The 17,796-nt window shown below is 42.6% G+C and overlaps 1 protein-coding gene across 1 annotated transcript in view; it reads left to right on the forward strand.

The window, feature by feature from the left end:
* Nucleotides 1–17,569, forward strand: part of RCN1 (reticulocalbin 1) — a 169,333-nt gene extending 151,764 nt beyond the window's left edge. Inside the window, exons 5-6 of the mRNA XM_069223505.1 lie at nt 3,433–3,632; nt 16,926–17,569. Coding sequence (XP_069079606.1) covers nt 3,433–3,632; nt 16,926–17,033 — 308 coding nt within the window. The 3' untranslated portion in view covers nt 17,034–17,569. The remainder of the gene's footprint in view (nt 1–3,432; nt 3,633–16,925) is intronic.
* Nucleotides 17,570–17,796: the final 227 nt, after the last annotated feature.

Consider the following 17,796-nt stretch of genomic DNA (forward strand, 5'->3'; position numbering starts at 1 on the left):
GTGGGGATTGTTGCCCACCAACAACACCTCAGTCTTATCCCAATTTAATTTAAGGGAGTTGGTATTCTTGTGTATACTTGTGTGAGACACTTATTCAGGGCAGCTGTACTGTTATTTTCTTGGGATGACAGAGACTGCAATCTGGGTGCCATATACATGACAGCAAAATATAACCACAGTTATCCACAATGTCTGCAAGTGGCCTTACATAGATATTAAACGTGGTTGGACTTAATGTGGAGCCTTGAGGTACTCCAAAAGGGAGGGGATAAGGCTTATAGAAATGCAGATGACAGTGAACCTGAAAGACTGGGTCTTTTAATAAAGAACTCAGCCAGGATAAGACAGCGCCATGCACACCCATAGAGTCTAATCTTTTAAGGAGTATATTATAGATCACTGTATCGAAGGTGGCCCTGAGGTCAAGGAGAATAAATAATGCAGTGCACCCTTTTCTAGTTGTTGCCTCCGATTATCTGTGACTGCCAAAAGCGCAGATTCCCTGCCGTGTTCTGTTCTGAAGCCTGAGTGTGAATGATTTTACAGGCCATTGGTAAGCGGCTTGTTCAGATGTTTTTCAAGTACTTTAGATAGAGTGGGCAGGAGAGAAGTTGGTCTATAATTTGACCAGATGAGCAGATCTGCATTAGGCTTTCTCAGAATGGGCTTGCCATTGCATGTTTCCATACCCTTGGAACAGGGCCTTCCGAAAGAGAAGTATTCAAAAACTGGATGAGTACCTCCAGCAAATGTGGTTTGAACTAACAGATCACTGAAGGAGGGCAAAGGAAAAGGGGTGAACCTGACTTGATAGTTGTCAGAAGAGAGTAAAAACTGCAAGTTCAAAAGCTGAAATGAACTCCTACCACAGGGCCCATTCAGGCATACCTGTTGTGGAGTGCATTCTGGTGCGGTGGGGGGGAGGCGGAGGCCTGAATATCCACTACCTTCTTCAAAAAGAAGTGGCGCTGTGTTAGAGGAATGGTAGGCGTTGTGCTTGCAGGGTCAGAAAGCCATCTGAAAAAGGTTTTAGGAGCAGTTATGGGCCGAACTAATTTTATCAACAAAAAAAAAAGCAAGGCTCTGGCCACCCTGCATTTTTTATGATATTCTGTTAAATCCTCCTTGTATTCGATTTTGTCAGAAGCGCAATAAGAGTCATTTAACCAGAGGGCCGGCCGGTGGAAGAGTTTTATGATGTTTTCTAATCGTTACAGGGATGAGAGAATCAAGTGTGGACCGAATCCAACCATCATTAGTGGAAGCATTGGAGTCGGTCGACAGACAAGATCAGACAGTTGTTCTCCAGTATAGAATTAAAAGCAGCCTTATTTAGCTTAGAACAGTTACTACTAACATATCCAGGGTGGGTTGGCCCTGATTGACAAACACAAGAGGAAAAGGAACCAATTAATGTTCTGACCGAGATAAAGGTGAGCTTGGCCTGTCCTCAATGATTTTAGGTTTGAAAATATAGGATCCAACTGATAACTGGCCTTATGTGTGGGACCCTCATTAACCAAGTAAATATTGACAGCCAAAAAATCCTCAAATAAGGGTAGACACAGTTTTACATGTCCTGTCATCAAACTGAATGTTAAAATCAACAAGAATTGTAAAATTGGCATATTTGACTATATAAGTAGAAAGAGCCTCTGTTATGCTTGAACTCCAATCCAGTAGAGGACTCCTCACAAGCAACAGCCGCGTGTGAGTTCCTTTTTTTGTGTGGCCTTTATAGCCACCTTCTCATTCAACTCCAAATGAATTGCCCTTTTTCCTCTTTTCCTGCGGACCCTCTTGCCCTCTATTCATTTGAGTTCCATGTCTATTTTTCACGTTTCCTTTTATGCATAGCCTTACAGGCACTATTAGAACTGGACGCTTTAACCTATACTTCGACAGGCCAAAAATCTTCATCCTCAGTGCAAATTTCTCTACTTCTAATTTTAGGTAACATCCTTTCCATACAATCATCTAATTTCTTACCTAGTTGAAATGACAACACAGTAAAAGCTTTATCAACACAAGCCTGAACCTTCTCATCCAAACTCTGCTCCTCTAAGAACCATGCTACCTGAAACACACCTCTTCTCAACGCGGTCTCACTGACTTCTGCCTTCAACCGAATGTTCTGATAGGAAAAAACTCCGCTTGCGCAGCTTTGCATTATTTAAAATCCATTTTTGTACTACCTTCTTTTTAACCAATATAATTAAAACTACAATGATTTAGAAGAGTTTCACTGTTAAGTTGTAGCGCTACAGCTGAGATTTCAGCCTTTATCTTCAAAATAAATGATATAAATTATCTTGAAATTGAAGGCTTTCACAATTGCTTTTTCCCAGGAATTTAAGCAGCACTTAACATTATTTTTTGTAAAACAATTGTTTGTAACCTATCATTTTAAAAATAGTTTAATTTTGTTTATAACAGTATCTATATATATATATGTGTATGTATATGTATATATATATATATATATATATCTCCAAAAAAAAACAGTTGCAAGCAACTTCACCACCGCACTCCAGGAGGAAATATATATATTTTTTACTTTCTTAATTAAAATTCAAACAAATTTCTGCAACCTGCAAAACCCACTATAAATATTTTCACTTATCAAATTTAACATATTACGTATCTCTTTCACATAAGTTTTGGTTATCAAACAAAGTAATTATCTGATGCATGAGCATCAACAAAGAAAGAAGATGGCTGTTTGTTGGGGACACTTGTACTCCTAGAATGTTGCTAGTGTTCTAATTCTGAAAGTTGAATGTTCTAGTTGTTGTTGCTGTGTGTGGCAATAAAGATAGGATAATGCATAATATTGGCCTCCGTGCCTTGCCCTAAAATCAAAAAGACCCAAACGTTAGAAAGGTTTTTCAAACTATCTATTGTGTTATAACTTCAGTGTGATTTATCTTATCAGTTATATATACAGAGTATGTTACACCAAGAGGTTACAGTGCATGCCACACTTTATAAGTATGTGCCATAGACCATAGAAAGTATTCTGTGCAAAAGATAATCACATGGTGCAAATGTGTCAAGGAAATGAAAGACATTACTATTCATCACACTGAACAAATCATTTCAGTTGTGTGTGCCACAAAGGTGTCATTTTTTTGCTATCTGTAAATTGAGTGTCTGTGCATCTAACACCTGTTCTGTAATTGTGGTTAGCATTTAAATAAAATAGTGAAAACTGACCAACATTTATGAACACATTTTATTTCACTCTCCCATTCTTTCACAAGTTATTATGAGGGTGCTTGCAGACATCCCAGGGTGTTCACTAGAAACACATCAGCACAACACCTAATTTTTGACTCATCACCTCCAGTGATACACAAGAATAGGATGTATTTCAGAATTATTCAATTGACAGGTGTTGGCTAACTTCCCCTTCCCCCTTCTTTTCCTCAGCCGATATGTTTGCTCATGAGGAGGGCGGCCCGGAACCTGATTGGGTAGCAAGTGAACGTGAGCAGTTTTCTGATTTCCGAGATCTAAATAAAGATGGAAAGATGGATAAAGATGAGATCCGGCACTGGATTCTTCCTCAAGACTATGATCATGCACAAGCTGAAGCTAGGCATCTGGTGAATGAATCTGACCAAGACAAGGTGAAAAACAGATCTCATGTCTTGAACTCTAGGGTTTTATGATTATTAATATGCTTTGCTTTTCAAGAAAATTTTAATGTATTTTTAAAGGTTTCTTTTGAAATGTCTTTGTTATAAATAAGATATTGATTCACAGTTTTTTCTCTAGAAGTTAAGTGGGACTTACTGAAGACACAGATTTCCATGTTAAGTGAAAAATAATGGACAGGGAGATTAAAGGTCCAGTGTATGTTCTCCCAAACCTACTCACACAAAATATGAATACACTGTTCCTGCTAGAAAAAAGGGGAGAGAAAAACACACAGGGCAACCCTTAGGTTAGAAGCAAGTGCCCTCACACATCCCATTGGATGTCATGCTTCATCATCGGGCAAGCTCCTTGTCAGACCGGCGCTCCAATGTCTGACCGGCCCCCTGAGAGGGGGCTCTTTGCCGGAGATCTTTTCTCAGTAGCACTGTGCCGTAATAGAAGATGAAGTGATTAATGCCCGTTTTTAAGGCAGTACACAAGCGTGGAGAGAGAAGAAATGGTAAAAAAAGGGAAGTTAAAATTGACTCAAAACCCAAACGGGACACCAAATTTTAATGAACAGGAAAGGGTGATGGCCAAGCAGATAAAAACACAAGGGGAAGTGAAGGATGAGATAATGCTCAAAATACTCTCGCGCTACACCTGAAATTTGGGATTAAGGAATTGCCCTAATCCCTACGGAAAAGGGTCAACATGTTTTGTGTCTAAACGGTCCAAGGGATCCACCGAGACTTCATCAGGACCAAAATCTATCTCTATACTTCTCCTAACAAAAGCTATAAAGGGGCACAATGTGTCCGAACTGATCGTTACAATAAACTCCAGTCACTTACAAAAAAGGCTGCACGTCCGGCTAGTCTAGTGTAAGGGTCAACCGTCCCATAGAAAGGATCGGGTGTCATAGAAAAACATGAGCCCGGAGGAGACCAGTATCATTTATGCTTGGTAGTCCTCCATTCAGGACCTACCCGCGGCCGTGTTCCTGCATTGACAGAGTTCCATGTGTCACAACTACTCATGGAGCAAAGTTGTATATATCGCACCGAGCTTGGCAGGTGAAAACTAACCAGCTATGTTTGAACATTTACAGTATGAAGTATATGAAATGTTATTGATTGGTCTACTTAAGGGTATTGCCCACAGCCATGGGCCTCAATGGCTATTAATTACTGTAAGAAATAGGAGTTTTAGTTGAGGGGGTGTGGGAATCCACCTCATGTATTAATCCCAGTCCTTGTCAGGGTTAACTACTTCGTCATTAATTTAAACCTGTGCTCAATCATCTGGTAACTTGGACAGATCAGTCAGGTTTAACTTGGGGACAATATGTAAATTGTTCATGCAGTACTAATGTAGCAACTCAGCTCAGGAAATTCCCCAAGCTACTTTAGACAAATAGAGCATATTTAAATGTGCTTGCACCAAAACAACAACAAAAATCCAATAAATAAAACTGGGGAAATGGATTTTTTAAATTTGAATTTAAAATAGCACCAAAAAACACAAAGCACTAGTTAACGGTCATGCTAGACTGGGTCAAAGTCAAAAGGTAAGGCTGCAATGGAATGTCGGCTGGGTGCAGGGACCAGGTTCCTCCCGGTGATAAGTTTCCCTTCTGACTTAAAACGTTTTCTGGAGAAAAATTGGTTGTCAATGGAGCATACTGGTACACGTGGAACTGTTAGATGATGACTGTTTTGCTGTGTGAGGTCTTTGAGTCGATCAGTGGCAGTAAGGGTCTGGTGAAGTCGTCGACATAGGTTGTCAGCATCAATTGGATCCTGCTCAACATTGATACCAGTAGAGCCGTTGATCGGGTGCTGCTCGGCGTGGAATCCGGTGAAGCTGTCAATGAAGGTTGCCTGTTTCAATGCTGGTGAAGCTTGCCGGTAGAAAGGAAGAAATACTCTCTGACCCCAATTAAAGGCCCAGGACTTTGGGGGCAGTACTTTGGGGTCAGAACTCCCTTATTACTATTAGAATGAGGCCTTGATTCATTATAATACCTGCTCCCAAACTTAAATTAAGCATTTTAAGTTGTTAGAATTTAACACAGTGTTTTCCTATGGGAAAGCTAGCCTTGCCGCAGTGAAAAATGACTGGGCTTTGTTTAGTGCCAGAACATGTACACCATCAATTTCCACATGTCTTACTTTTAAATACCATGCATCCTGCCTTATTGGGCAATAAGGCCTAACTTAGGGGTGAGTAATAGACATTACGAAGGAAGCTTTAGGACTGTGAAATCAATCAATCAATCAGGAATTTGTAAAGCGCACAACTCACCTGTGAGGGTCTCAAGGTGCTGAGGAGAGGGGGCCGGAGAATGGGGGGAAGGTGCTGCTAGTGCTCGAACAGCCAGGTCTTGAGACGTTTCCTGAAGGTAAGGAGGTCTTTGGTCTGGCGCAGGTGGGTGGGTGATTTTGGCAGGTAAAAATGTCAGTTTAAAACTACACGCTCATGCAGAGACGTACTTTACATGGCTACTGCAGTGGATGGCACATTGAGTGCTGCAGCCCAATAGTAGCAGTTAATTTACCGGCACTGGGTGCAGGTAGTAGCATATACTAGGGATTTGCAAGTAAATTAAAAGGGCCAATTTGGTGTATACCAATTTTATCGTGTTTAAAAATGAGACCAAGCACTTTATCCCTGGCTGGCAGGGATAAAGTGCACAGAGATATATGGCCAACAAAAGCAGGTTCAGCAACAGAAGTCAAAACTGTGGGGGATTACCACACAAAATGGTAATTTCCAACAATTACACTCTCTGCGATTATGGTCCTGAGTTGCATAAAATAATCAGGACAGGGTAATTAGGAGCTGTTATTATCTTCTTGATAAGGACAATAAGGCTATTAGCACCCTGGACCAACTCCAAAATAAAGAGAAACAGCCTGAAAAAGCTGCTTTACTGTGCTGCATGACAGCACCAGCATTTATTCTTGCTGCCCAAACGATTACTTTTCATGAGCAAGACTTCCTAAAAAAAATTTAAAAAAATTAAAATAAAATAAAAAAAAAGTGAAACAGTCAAGGCTATGAGTGGGTGAAGACCCAGGTATTACATACAGGTTGTTGCAAAATAACCTGTCCAAAGCTCAGGCCGTGTGGCCAACCCCCAACACACATGGCGAAAGGCTATGGCATAGACAGCACAGAATAGGTACATGGCAGGTGAATGCAGTAAATTATAAGAAAACCCAAGTAATTCATTGACAGAAATTCACTTAAGTCCTGAAGTTCACCACGGTATGCAATGCATAATTCACACCATAACTCAACACATGCTCAGTACAACACCTTCCCAGTGGCACATTAAAAAAAGCTTGTCTAACATGAGTAAAACATGGTGGGCAGCATGAATTATGGTGTGTATTGCATACCACAACTAGTGAATTTCTGGGCTTTGTCAGGTTTGTTTAATGAATTATACATATTCATCAAAATCACAGAGTAGACAATAATTTGGTGTGTTTAATGAATTATACACGTTCATCAAAATCACAGTGTAGACAATCATTTTATAGTGTAAAAACATGAATATTAATGTGTCTATAGAAGTGTTAATTAGCCGTTAGTTGTGGAGTTGTGGCATAAGATGAGGAACAAATATTCAACCAGTAGTTCATTGTGTAATTGTTTTATATTTTTTATATAACACTGCAGACCAGGAAAGAAGAGAGCATGTTAAATAGATCTAGAGACCACAGACTCTACCGGTAATAGATATTCACATAAAATGAATAGTTGTAATAGTAGGGGGGGGTGAAGAGATTGGAGAGAAGAGGCTGGGTCAGCGTCTAGAAGAATAAACAATTTTATATTTGATTACTAACACATTTACATGAAAAAATCTTGTATTTGATTATTCTTCAATATTTGGAACTTTGAGTCTGTTTGAGTTGTTAAAATAAAATCACTCCATTTGGGAAGTGGAAAAGTGTGGCTCTGGGATGGTTTGTCCAGATGTCCTTCTTGGGCTGTATATTGCAAGTAAACTGCACATTTTAGGATGCAGCTAAGTTCTCAATAAGTTGCCTGTTAGACTTTTCATCCTTGGTGTGGTCCCCCTTAACTTTTTGCCTCTGTTTTCCAGGTTGTTGATATGTGCTGGGCTCTGTTGTTGCTGTTTTTGTTACTCTGGGCACTTTACCACTGCTAACCAGTGCTAAAGTGCAAGTGCTCCAATACAAAATGTGTATGTAATTGGTTCATCCATGATTGGCATATTTGATTTACTGGTAAGTCCCTAGTACAGTGCACTAGAGGTGCCCTAGGCCTGTAAATCAAATGCTACTACTGGACCTGCAGCACTGGGTGTGCCACCCAAAATAGTAGCTCTGTAAACTTGGCTCAGACCTGCCACTGCAGTGTCTGTGTGTGCAGTTTTAAACTGCAAATTCGACTTGGCAAGTGTGCCCACTTGCCAGGCCTAAACCTTCCCTTTTCTTCCATTTAAGACACCCATAGGGTAGTCCCTAGGTAGCCCCATGGGCAGGGTGCAGTGTATGTTTAAGGTAGGACATATACTAATGTGTTTTATATGTCCTGACAGTGAAATACTGCTAAATTCGTTTTTTACTGTTCCAAGACCTATCCCTCTCATGGAGGGCTGCCTTTAAATATGATTAAAGTGTAGATTCCTTTTGGGAGCGGATAGACATGGTGTTTGGCGGCTCTGAACTTACAATTCAAAAATACATCTTTAAGTAAAGTTGATTTTAAGATTGTGTGTATGAAAATGCCACTTTTAGAAAGTGAGCATTTTCTTACTTAAACAATATCTGTGAATCTACCTGTTTGTGGATCTCCTATCTGTGTCAGTTTGACAGTTGGGCTGGTTGCTCCTCTCACTAGACAGTGACACAATCAGAGCTGGCGTGCAGCCTGCATATACTGATGAGCCATCTGTGCTAGGAAGGAGGGGAGGAGTGGTCACTCACACCTGAAATGGCTGTACCTGCCCTCACACAATGCAGTCTCCAAACCCCTGGTGTGTGTCTGGGGCCTGGCCTGGGCAAGGCAGAATTTCACAAACAAGAGAGATTATTTCTTTGAAGTAAGCCTACTTCAAAGGGCAAAATGGGTATAAGAAGAGCACCCAAAACCACAGACTTTAGAACACTTCTGAAAACCAAGAGGAACCTCTGCCTGGAGAAGAGCTGAAGAGCTGAGGAAGACTGTGCTTTGTGGAGATCTCCTGCAGTTGCTGCTTCTGCCTGTGCAAGTGGACAAAGACTGGACTTTGTGTGCCTTCCTTCTTGTGAAGAACTCTCCAAGGGCTTGAAAATAGAGCTTGCCTCCTGCTGTTGAATTCTCAGGGACAGCAAATACTTTTTTCTCACCTGGAGCCTATGCTGAGACTCCTACTCTGCCAAGTGGTGCCCATCCAGTTCCTGGCACCCTTAAAAGAGAAGCTGGCAGAACAAGAGTAAGAAATCCACGCACAGACCGCTGTGCAGGGAAAAGATCAAAACAACTCTGAGATGGGGCTGGAGAAACAACGCTCAGCATTGCTGACGGAGGCTGGTGAGATTGCAACTTGTGCTGCGTGGTTTTCGAATCGTTGTGCGGCAGGATTTCTGACACAAACATCGCTGAGTGTGTAGAAACGACGCAAGGCCTGCCCGGACCCGAGCGTGCTGTTCGGATCAACGCATCTCTCTCCTGCAGAAAGAAGAAACAGCGCACACCGACCCGACCGAAAGAGAAACAACGCAGAGTCTCACTCGTGAGTGATAGCGACGCATCGCAACCCCTTTTGATGCACACTCGCCCATGCGGGGTAATTTTTGACACGCCCAGCTACATTTCCACGCTAACGACGTTAGAATTGTGTTTAAAATTACATGAAGACTCTTTTTGGTTTTTCATTGATAACTTGACTTGTGTATATTTGGTGGATTTTTGTTGTTTTGGTCTTGTTTTGTTTTGATCAATATTTCCTATTTTTCTAAACCTGTGTTGTGTCATTTTGTAGTGTTTTCATTAAGTTACTGTGTGTGTTGGTACAAATACTGTACACCTAGCACTCTGAAGTTAAGTCTGCCTGCTCGTGCCAAGCTACCCAAGGGGGTGAGCGGGGGTTAGCTGAGAGTGATTCTATTTGACCCTGACTAGAGTGAGGGTCCTTGCTTGGGCTGTGGATAACCTGACTGCCAACCAAAGACTCCATTTCTAACACCTGTGAACTGACTTTGTGGGGATATATTTGTTGTTGGCAATACCTTAACCTCTCGGGTGCCTTGGACGAGGTCTCCTCGTCCTACACCTGGGAACTGGGGGGAGCGCTATGTGCTCCCCACCCCACCCCCAAGGCAGGGATGGAAGGGGAAGCTCTTCCCCTTCCACCCCCGACCACCCCACCCTCCCTGTGACGTCAGCGCTACAGAGGGCCTCCTCCCATCGCGATGGAAGCTCAGCTTCCAGCGCGATCGAAAGATGCAAAGCATTTCTCTTTCGATCACGTGGGGGAGGCCCAGAGAGGCTTCAAAGGGAAGGAAAGGAATTTCCTTCCCTTTGAAGTTACTCTGAGCATTTCAAAAGCCGGATTGCTTGCAATCCGGCTTTTGAAACGCCCACTAGACACCAGGGTTTTTTTATTTTTTATGAAATGGACAAAAGGGAGCGACCCCTTGGGCAAGGGTCGCTCCCAGAGGGGGCATTTTTTTGGAAGGCCTTTTCTGCCCCCCCTGGGGGGCAGATTGCCTATTTGTATGAGGCCAATCTGCCCCCAAGGGGGGCAGAAACCACTAGGCACTGGGGATTTATTTATTTTTTTGCTCCAATGTCACGCAGGGGGAGCGACCCCATAGGCAAGGGTCGCTCCCAGGGGGGAGTTGGGGGGCAATTTTTTTTTAGGCCATTTCTGCCCCACCCGGGGGCAGAAACCTCTAGACGCCAGAGCAAATTTTTTTTGTGTGTGTTTTTTTGTTTTTTTTTTTGTTTTTTTTTTTTGTTTTTTTTTTTTTATTTAGACCATTTCTGCCCCCCTTGGGGCAGATCGGCCGATTTTTCCTACGCCAATCTGCCAGGCACCGGGGATTTTTTTTCTTTTTGCGCCAATGTCACGCCAGGGGAGCGACCCCGTAGGCAATTTAGGCCATTTCTGCCCCCCACTCCCCCCCAGGGCCGGCTGAGCTAGAGGGCAAAATCCACAGGTAGGCACTTTGCAAAAAACACCTCTGTTTTCTGTGAAAAAATGTGATGTGTCCACGTTGTGTTTTGGGCCATTTCCTTTCGTGGGTGCTAGGCCTACCCTCACAAGTGAGGTATCATTTTTATCGGGAGACTTGGGGGAACGCTGGGTGGAAGGAAATTTGTGGCTCCTCTCAGATTCCAGAACTTTCTGTCACCGAAATGAGAGGAAAAAGTGTTTTTTGGGCCAAATTTTGATGTTTGCAAAGGATTCTGTGTAACAGAACCTGGTCAGAACCCCACAAGTCACCCCATCTTGGATTCCCCTGGGTTTCTAGTTTTAAAAAATGCGCTGGTTTGCTAGGTTTCCCCAGGTGCCGGCTGAGCTAGAGGCCAAAATCCACAGGTATGTACTGTTTTCTATGAAAAAATGTGATGTGTTCACGTTGTGTTTTGGGGCATTTCCTGTCGCGGGCGCTAGGCCTACCCACACAAGTGAGGTATCATTTTTATCGGGAGACTTGGGGTAACGCTGGGTGGAAGGAAATTTGTGGCTCCTCTCAGATTACAGAACTTTGTCACCGAAATGTGAGAAATAAGTGTTTTTTTAGCCAAATTTTGAGGTTTGCAAAGGATTCTGGGTAACAGAACCAGGTCAGAGCCCCACAAGTCACCCCATCTTGGATTCCCCTAGGTCTCTAGTTTTCAAAAATGCACAGGTTTGGTAGGTTTCCCTAGGTGCCGGCTAAGCTAGAGGCCAATATCTACAGGTAGGCACTTTGCAAAAAACACCTCTGTTTTCTTTCAAAAAATGTGATTTATCCACGTTGTGTTTTGGGGCATTTCCTGTCGCGGGCGCTAGGCCTACCCACACAAGTGAGGTATCATTTTTATTGGGATACTTGGGGGAACATAGAATAGCAAAACAAGTGTTATTGCCCCTTGTCCTTCCCTACATTTTTTCCTTCCAAATATAAGGGAGTGTGTAAAAAAGACGTCTATTTGAGAAATGCCCTGTAATTCACATGCTACAGGGAGTGCAGAATTATTAGGCAAGTTGTATTTTTGAGGATTAATTTTATTATTGAACAACAACCATGTTCTCAATGAACCCAAAAAACTCATTAATATCAAAGCTGAATATTTTTGGAAGTAGTTTTTAGTTTGTTTTTAGTTTTAGCTATGTTAGGGGGATATCTGTGTGCAGGTGACTATCACTGTGCATAATTATTAGGCAACTTAACAAAAAACAAATATATACCCATTTAAATTATTTATTATTACCATTGAAACCAATATAACATCTCAACATTCACAAATATACATTTCTGACATTCAAAAACAAAACAAAAACAAATCAGTGACCAATATAGCCACCTTTCTTTGCAAGGACACTCAAAAGCCTGCCATCCATGGATTCTGTCAGTGTTTTGATCTGTTCACCATCAACATTGCGTGCAGCAGCAACCACAGCCTCCCAGACACTGTTCAGAGAGGTGTACTGTTTTCCCTCCTTGTAAATCTCACATTTGATGATGGACCACAGGTTCTCAATGGGGTTCAGATCAGGTGAACAAGGAGGCCATGTCATTAGATTTCCTTCTTTTATACCCTTTCTTGCCAGCCACGCTGTGGAGTACTTGGACGCGTGTGATGGAGCATTGTCCTGCATGAAAATCATGTTTTTCTTGAAGGATGCAGACTTCTTCCTGTACCACTGCTTGAAGAAGGTGTCTTCCAGGAACTGGCAGTAGGACTGGGAGTTGAGCTTGACTCCATCCTCAACCCGAAAAGGCCCCACAAGCTCATCTTTGATGATACCAGCCCAAACCAGTACTCCACCTCCACCTTGCTGGCGTCTGAGTCGGACTGGAGCTCTCTGCCCTTTACCAATCCAGCCACGGGCCCATCCATCTGGCCCATCAAGACTCACTCTCATTTCATCAGTCCATAAAACCTTAGAAAAATCAGTCTTGAGATATTTCTTGGCCCAGTCTTGACGTTTCAGCTTGTGTGTCTTGTTCAGTGGTGGTCATCTTTCAGCCTTTCTTACCTTGGCCATGTCTCTGAGTATTGCACACCTTGTGCTTTTGGGCACTCCAGTGATGTTGCAGCTCTGAAATATGGCCAAACTTGTGGCAAGTGGCATCGTGGCAGCTGCACGCTTGACTTTTCTCAGTTCATGGGCAGTTATTTTGCGCCTTGGTTTTTCCACACGCTTCTTGCGACCCTGTTGACTATTTTGAATGAAACGCTTGATTGTTCGATGATCACGCTTCAGAAGCTTTGCAATTTTAAGAGTGCTGCATCCCTCTGCAAGATATCTCACTATTTTTGACTTTTCTGAGCCTGTCAAGTCCTTCTTTTGACCCATTTTGCCAAAGGAAAGGAAGTTGCCTAATAATTATGCACACCTGATATAGGGTGTTGATGTCATTAGACCACACCCCTTCTCATTACAGAGATGCACATCACCTAATATGCTTAATTGGTAGTAGGCTTTCGAGCCTATACAGCTTGGAGTAAGACAACATGCATAAAGAGGATGATGTGGTCAAAATACTCATTTGCCTAATAATTCTGCACTCCCTGTAGTATGGTCACCCCGGAATTCAGAGATGTGCAAATAACCACTGCTCCTCAACACCTTATCTTGTGCCCATTTTGGAAATACAAAGGTTTTCTTGATAGCTATTTTTCACTCTTTATATTTCATCAAATGAATTGCTGTATACCCGGTATAGAATGAAAATGCACTGCAGGGTGCAGCTCATTTATTTGCTCTGGGTGCCTAGGGTTCTTGATGAACCTGCAAGCCCTATATATCCCCGCAACCAGAGTAGTCCAGCAGACGTAACGGTATATTGCTTTCAAAAAGCTGACATTGCAGAAAAAAGTTACAGAGTAAAACATAGAGAAAAATTGCTGTTTTTTTACCTCAATTTCAATATTTTTCTTTTTCAGTTGTTATTTTCCGTAGGAAACCCTTGTAGGATCTACACAAAACCCCTTGCTGAATTCAGAATTTTGTCTACTTTTCAGAAATGTTTAGGTTTCTGGGATCCAGCATTGGTTTCACGCCCATTTCTGTCACTGACTGGAAGGAGGCTGAAAGCACAAAATGTTTTAAAAATGGGGTATGTCCCAGTAAAATGCCACATTTGTGTTGAAAAATTGGGTTTTCTGATTCAAGTCTGCCTGTTCCTGAAAGCTGGGAAGCCGGTGTTTTTAGCACCGCAAACCCTTTGTTGATGCCATTTTCAGGGGAAAAACCACAAGCCTTCTTCTGCAGCCACTTTTTCCCATTTTTTTGAAAAAAACTAAAGTTTCACTGTATTTTGGCTAATTTCTTGGCCTCCTTCAAGGGAACCCACAAAGTCTGTGTACCGCTAGAATCCCTAGGATGTTGGGAAAAAAAGGACGCAAATTTGGCTTGACTAGCTTATGTGGACAAAAAGTTATGAGGGCCTAAGCGCGAACTGCCCCAAATAGCCAAAAAAAGGCCTGGCACAGGAGGGGGAAAAGGCCTGGTAGCGAAGGGGTTAAATTGCGGTAGTAGACTTTTTCTCCATATTGTAGTTGTTAGAAATGGGGTCTTTGGTTGACAGTCAGGTTACCCCCTGTTCAAGCAAGGACCCTCACTCTAGTCAGGGTAAAAGAGAATCACCCTCAGCTAACCCCTGCTTACCCCCTTGGTAGCTTGGCAGAGCAGTAAGCTTAACTTCAGAGTGCTAGGTGTAAAGTATTTGTACCAACACACACAGTAACTCAATGAAAACACTACAAAATGACACAACACCAGTTTAGAAAAATAGGAAATATTTATCTAAACAAAACAAGACCAAAACGACAAAAATCCGACATACACAAGTCAAGTTATGAATTTTTAAAGATTTAACTCAAAAATAGCGTTTAGAAACAAAAATGCTTGGATGAGATGTTAACACGGCGTCGTGACGGAGTCGTTCCCAACAAGCCAACACCAGCGGTGCCAGACACGGAGTCGTTTAGACCCCCAAGTACAGTACCTTTGGTGAAGAGTGAAAACAAGCCGATGCGCGAAGTCTGGGATCGCGGCGCCTTTGTGAAACTTTTAATCCGTGCACTTCGAGTGGCATCGGTCACGACGTGGTGCGGCGACTTCCACGGAGTCGCGGACTTCAGCGGGGCTGCTGCGGCGTCGGGTCTGCGAAGAGCATCACGTTCCAGCGAAGGTCACGGCGTCGGGTGCAGGCGGCGTCACCGGATTCAGCAGCGGCGTCGGTCCGGAGCCGTCCGAAGTCGATTTCCTTGGATTTCCACCAGCTTTCCTTTCTAGGGCCCAAGGACTGGATAGGGCACCACTTGTCAGAGCAGGAGTCTTTCCAGAGACTCCAGGTGCTGGTAGAGAGAAGTCTTTGCTGTCCCTGAGACTTCAAACAACAGGAGGCAAGCTCTAAATCAAGCCATTGGAGATTTCTTCACAAGATGGAAGGCACACAAAGTCCAGTCTTTGCCCTCTTACTCTGGCAGAAGCAGCACTGCAGGAAAGCTCCACAAAGCACAGTCACAGGCAGGGCAGCACTTCTTCCTCAGCTATCAGCTCTTCTCCAGGAAGAGGTTCCTCTTGGTTCTCGAAGTGTTTCTAAAGTCTGTAGATTTGGGTGCCCTTCTTATACCCATTTTAGTCTTTGAAGTCACCTTTCTTCAAAGGGGACTCACACCTACTTGTGAAATCCTGCCTTGCCCAGGCAAGGCCTCAGACACACACCAGGGGGTTGGAGTCTGCATTGTCAGAGGCAGGCACAGTCCTTTCAGATGAGAGTGACCACTCCACCCCTCCCTCCTAGTAGAGATGGCTAATCAGGAAATGCAGGTTGCACCCCAGCTCCCTTTGTGTCACTGTCTAGTGCGAGGTGAAAAACAACCCAACTGTCAAACTGACCCAGACAGGGAATCCACAAACAAGGCAGAGTCATAGAATGGTTTAAGCAAGAAAATGCTCACTTTCTAAAAGTGGCATTTTCAAACGCACAATCTTAAAGTCAACTTTACTAAAAGATGTATTTTTAAATTGTGAGTTCAGGGACCCCCAAACTCCACATATCCATCTACTCTCTAGGGGAATCTACACTTTAATCCTATTTAAAGGTAGCCCCCATATTATCCTATGAGAGAGACAGGCCTTGCAACAGTGAAAAACGAAGTTGGCAGTATTTCACTGCCAGGACATATAAACCACATTACTATATGTCCTACCTTATCCATACACTGCACCCTGCCGTTGGGGCTACCTAGGGCCTACCTTAGGGGTGCCTTACATGTAAGAAAAGGGAAGGTTTAGGCCTAGCAAGTGGGTACACTTGCCAAGTCGAATTTACGGTGTAGAAATACACACACAGACACTGCAGTGGCAGGTCTGAGACATGATTACAGGGTTACTTGTGTGGGTGGCACAACCAGTGCTGCAGGCCCACTAGTAACATTTGATTTACAGGCCCTGGGCACCTCTTGTGCACTTTACTAGGGACTTAACAGTAAAACAAATATGCCAATCATGGAGAACCAATTACGTACACATTTTAAACAGGAGCACTTGCACTTTAGCACTGGTTAGCAGTGGTAAAGTGCCCAGAGTAACAAAAACAGTAAAATCAGAGTCCAGCACACATCAACAACCTGGGGAACAAAGGCAAAAAGTTAAGGGGGACCACGCCAAGGATGAAAAGTCTAACAGTAGTGAATTATGGCAATCTTCCACACAATAGCGATGATGCTTCGGGTTACTGTTTTGAATAGTGTCTATATTGAACCATGCTAATAACATCTGAAAAATGGCAGGACTCTGATACACTTTGCTGTGAATGGAGACTAGAATCAAAGTGGTACATTTGTAATCATAGAGCTACAAAAGTCATGCTGAGATGGAAATTGAAAGAGAATTCAACATTCCTACTAGGGAATTCAAAGAGAAGAAATATGTTTTCATCTGTACCAGTGTCTGCAGGAAGGTGAGACTGTTGATTTTAGTTTCTAGTGAGGTTTGTGATTGGTGCTTCTAATCCATGCAATGTATGGTAAATGTACTTTTTCCTTACAGGATGTCAGCGACTCTTTCTAACATTCTGTTTTTTTCTGTTTAGGATCAACGATTAAGCAGAGATGAAATTTTAGAAAACTCTAATATGTTTGTGGGAAGCCAAGCTACAAACTACGGAGAAGACCTCACTAGAAATCACGATGAACTTTGATGTTTTTGCAGTGCGCTAGGCCAGAGACGTCAAATAGAACGAAATTCCTTGGATTTGCACCAACCAAAGGCATTTTACCTATATACCGCACAATACCTCAGGCACTGGGTAGAAGCCCGATTCTATGATTCTTTCACACATTTGTTGGACAAATATGCTTGTTTAGTACTTTGAGATATGCCAAAAGCAAAACATCATCTTCTAGAACTGTGAAAGGTAATTTAATGTTCTCAAAGTCAAGTTTTTATTATTTCTTTTAGCAACTACGTGGACACAGAGGGAGGAGTGTGTGTGTGTATGTGTGTGTGTACTTGTCTGTATTGCATTGTGTTTGTGTATGTTTGCATTTTAGGCAGATAGGTTATCCTAATCTTATGCTGTGGATAGTTTGTCTTAAAATAACACTTTCAGCATGTGTATATTCTGTACTGTATATTATGTGCAACATGAACAAATATTAAATGGGCGGCATACTTTACGGCCTGTGTGCCCTTATACGGAAATAAAAACATTGTTTTGATACACTTGTAAAATAATCAATGTTTAATGTGCACTTCATTGCTTACGTTGCATAAAAAGGTGAGCAGTAGATCTTACCATGAAGAGTAGATTTTGATTAAAAAAGAAAAAAGAATGATTGGGGGCGTGGCTTCACATGGAGGAAAATGGCCGGTTGAGCCTGGAGCTCCGTCTCCCTCAAATCTGCTATAAAACTGAGCTGAATCACCCATCAAGGCCTGAAAGCATGAGCATTGGGTGCCAA

The sequence above is a fragment of the Pleurodeles waltl genome, chromosome 3_1 (genome assembly GCF_031143425.1).
Source record: "Pleurodeles waltl isolate 20211129_DDA chromosome 3_1, aPleWal1.hap1.20221129, whole genome shotgun sequence".
NCBI lineage: Eukaryota > Metazoa > Chordata > Amphibia > Caudata > Salamandridae > Pleurodeles > Pleurodeles waltl.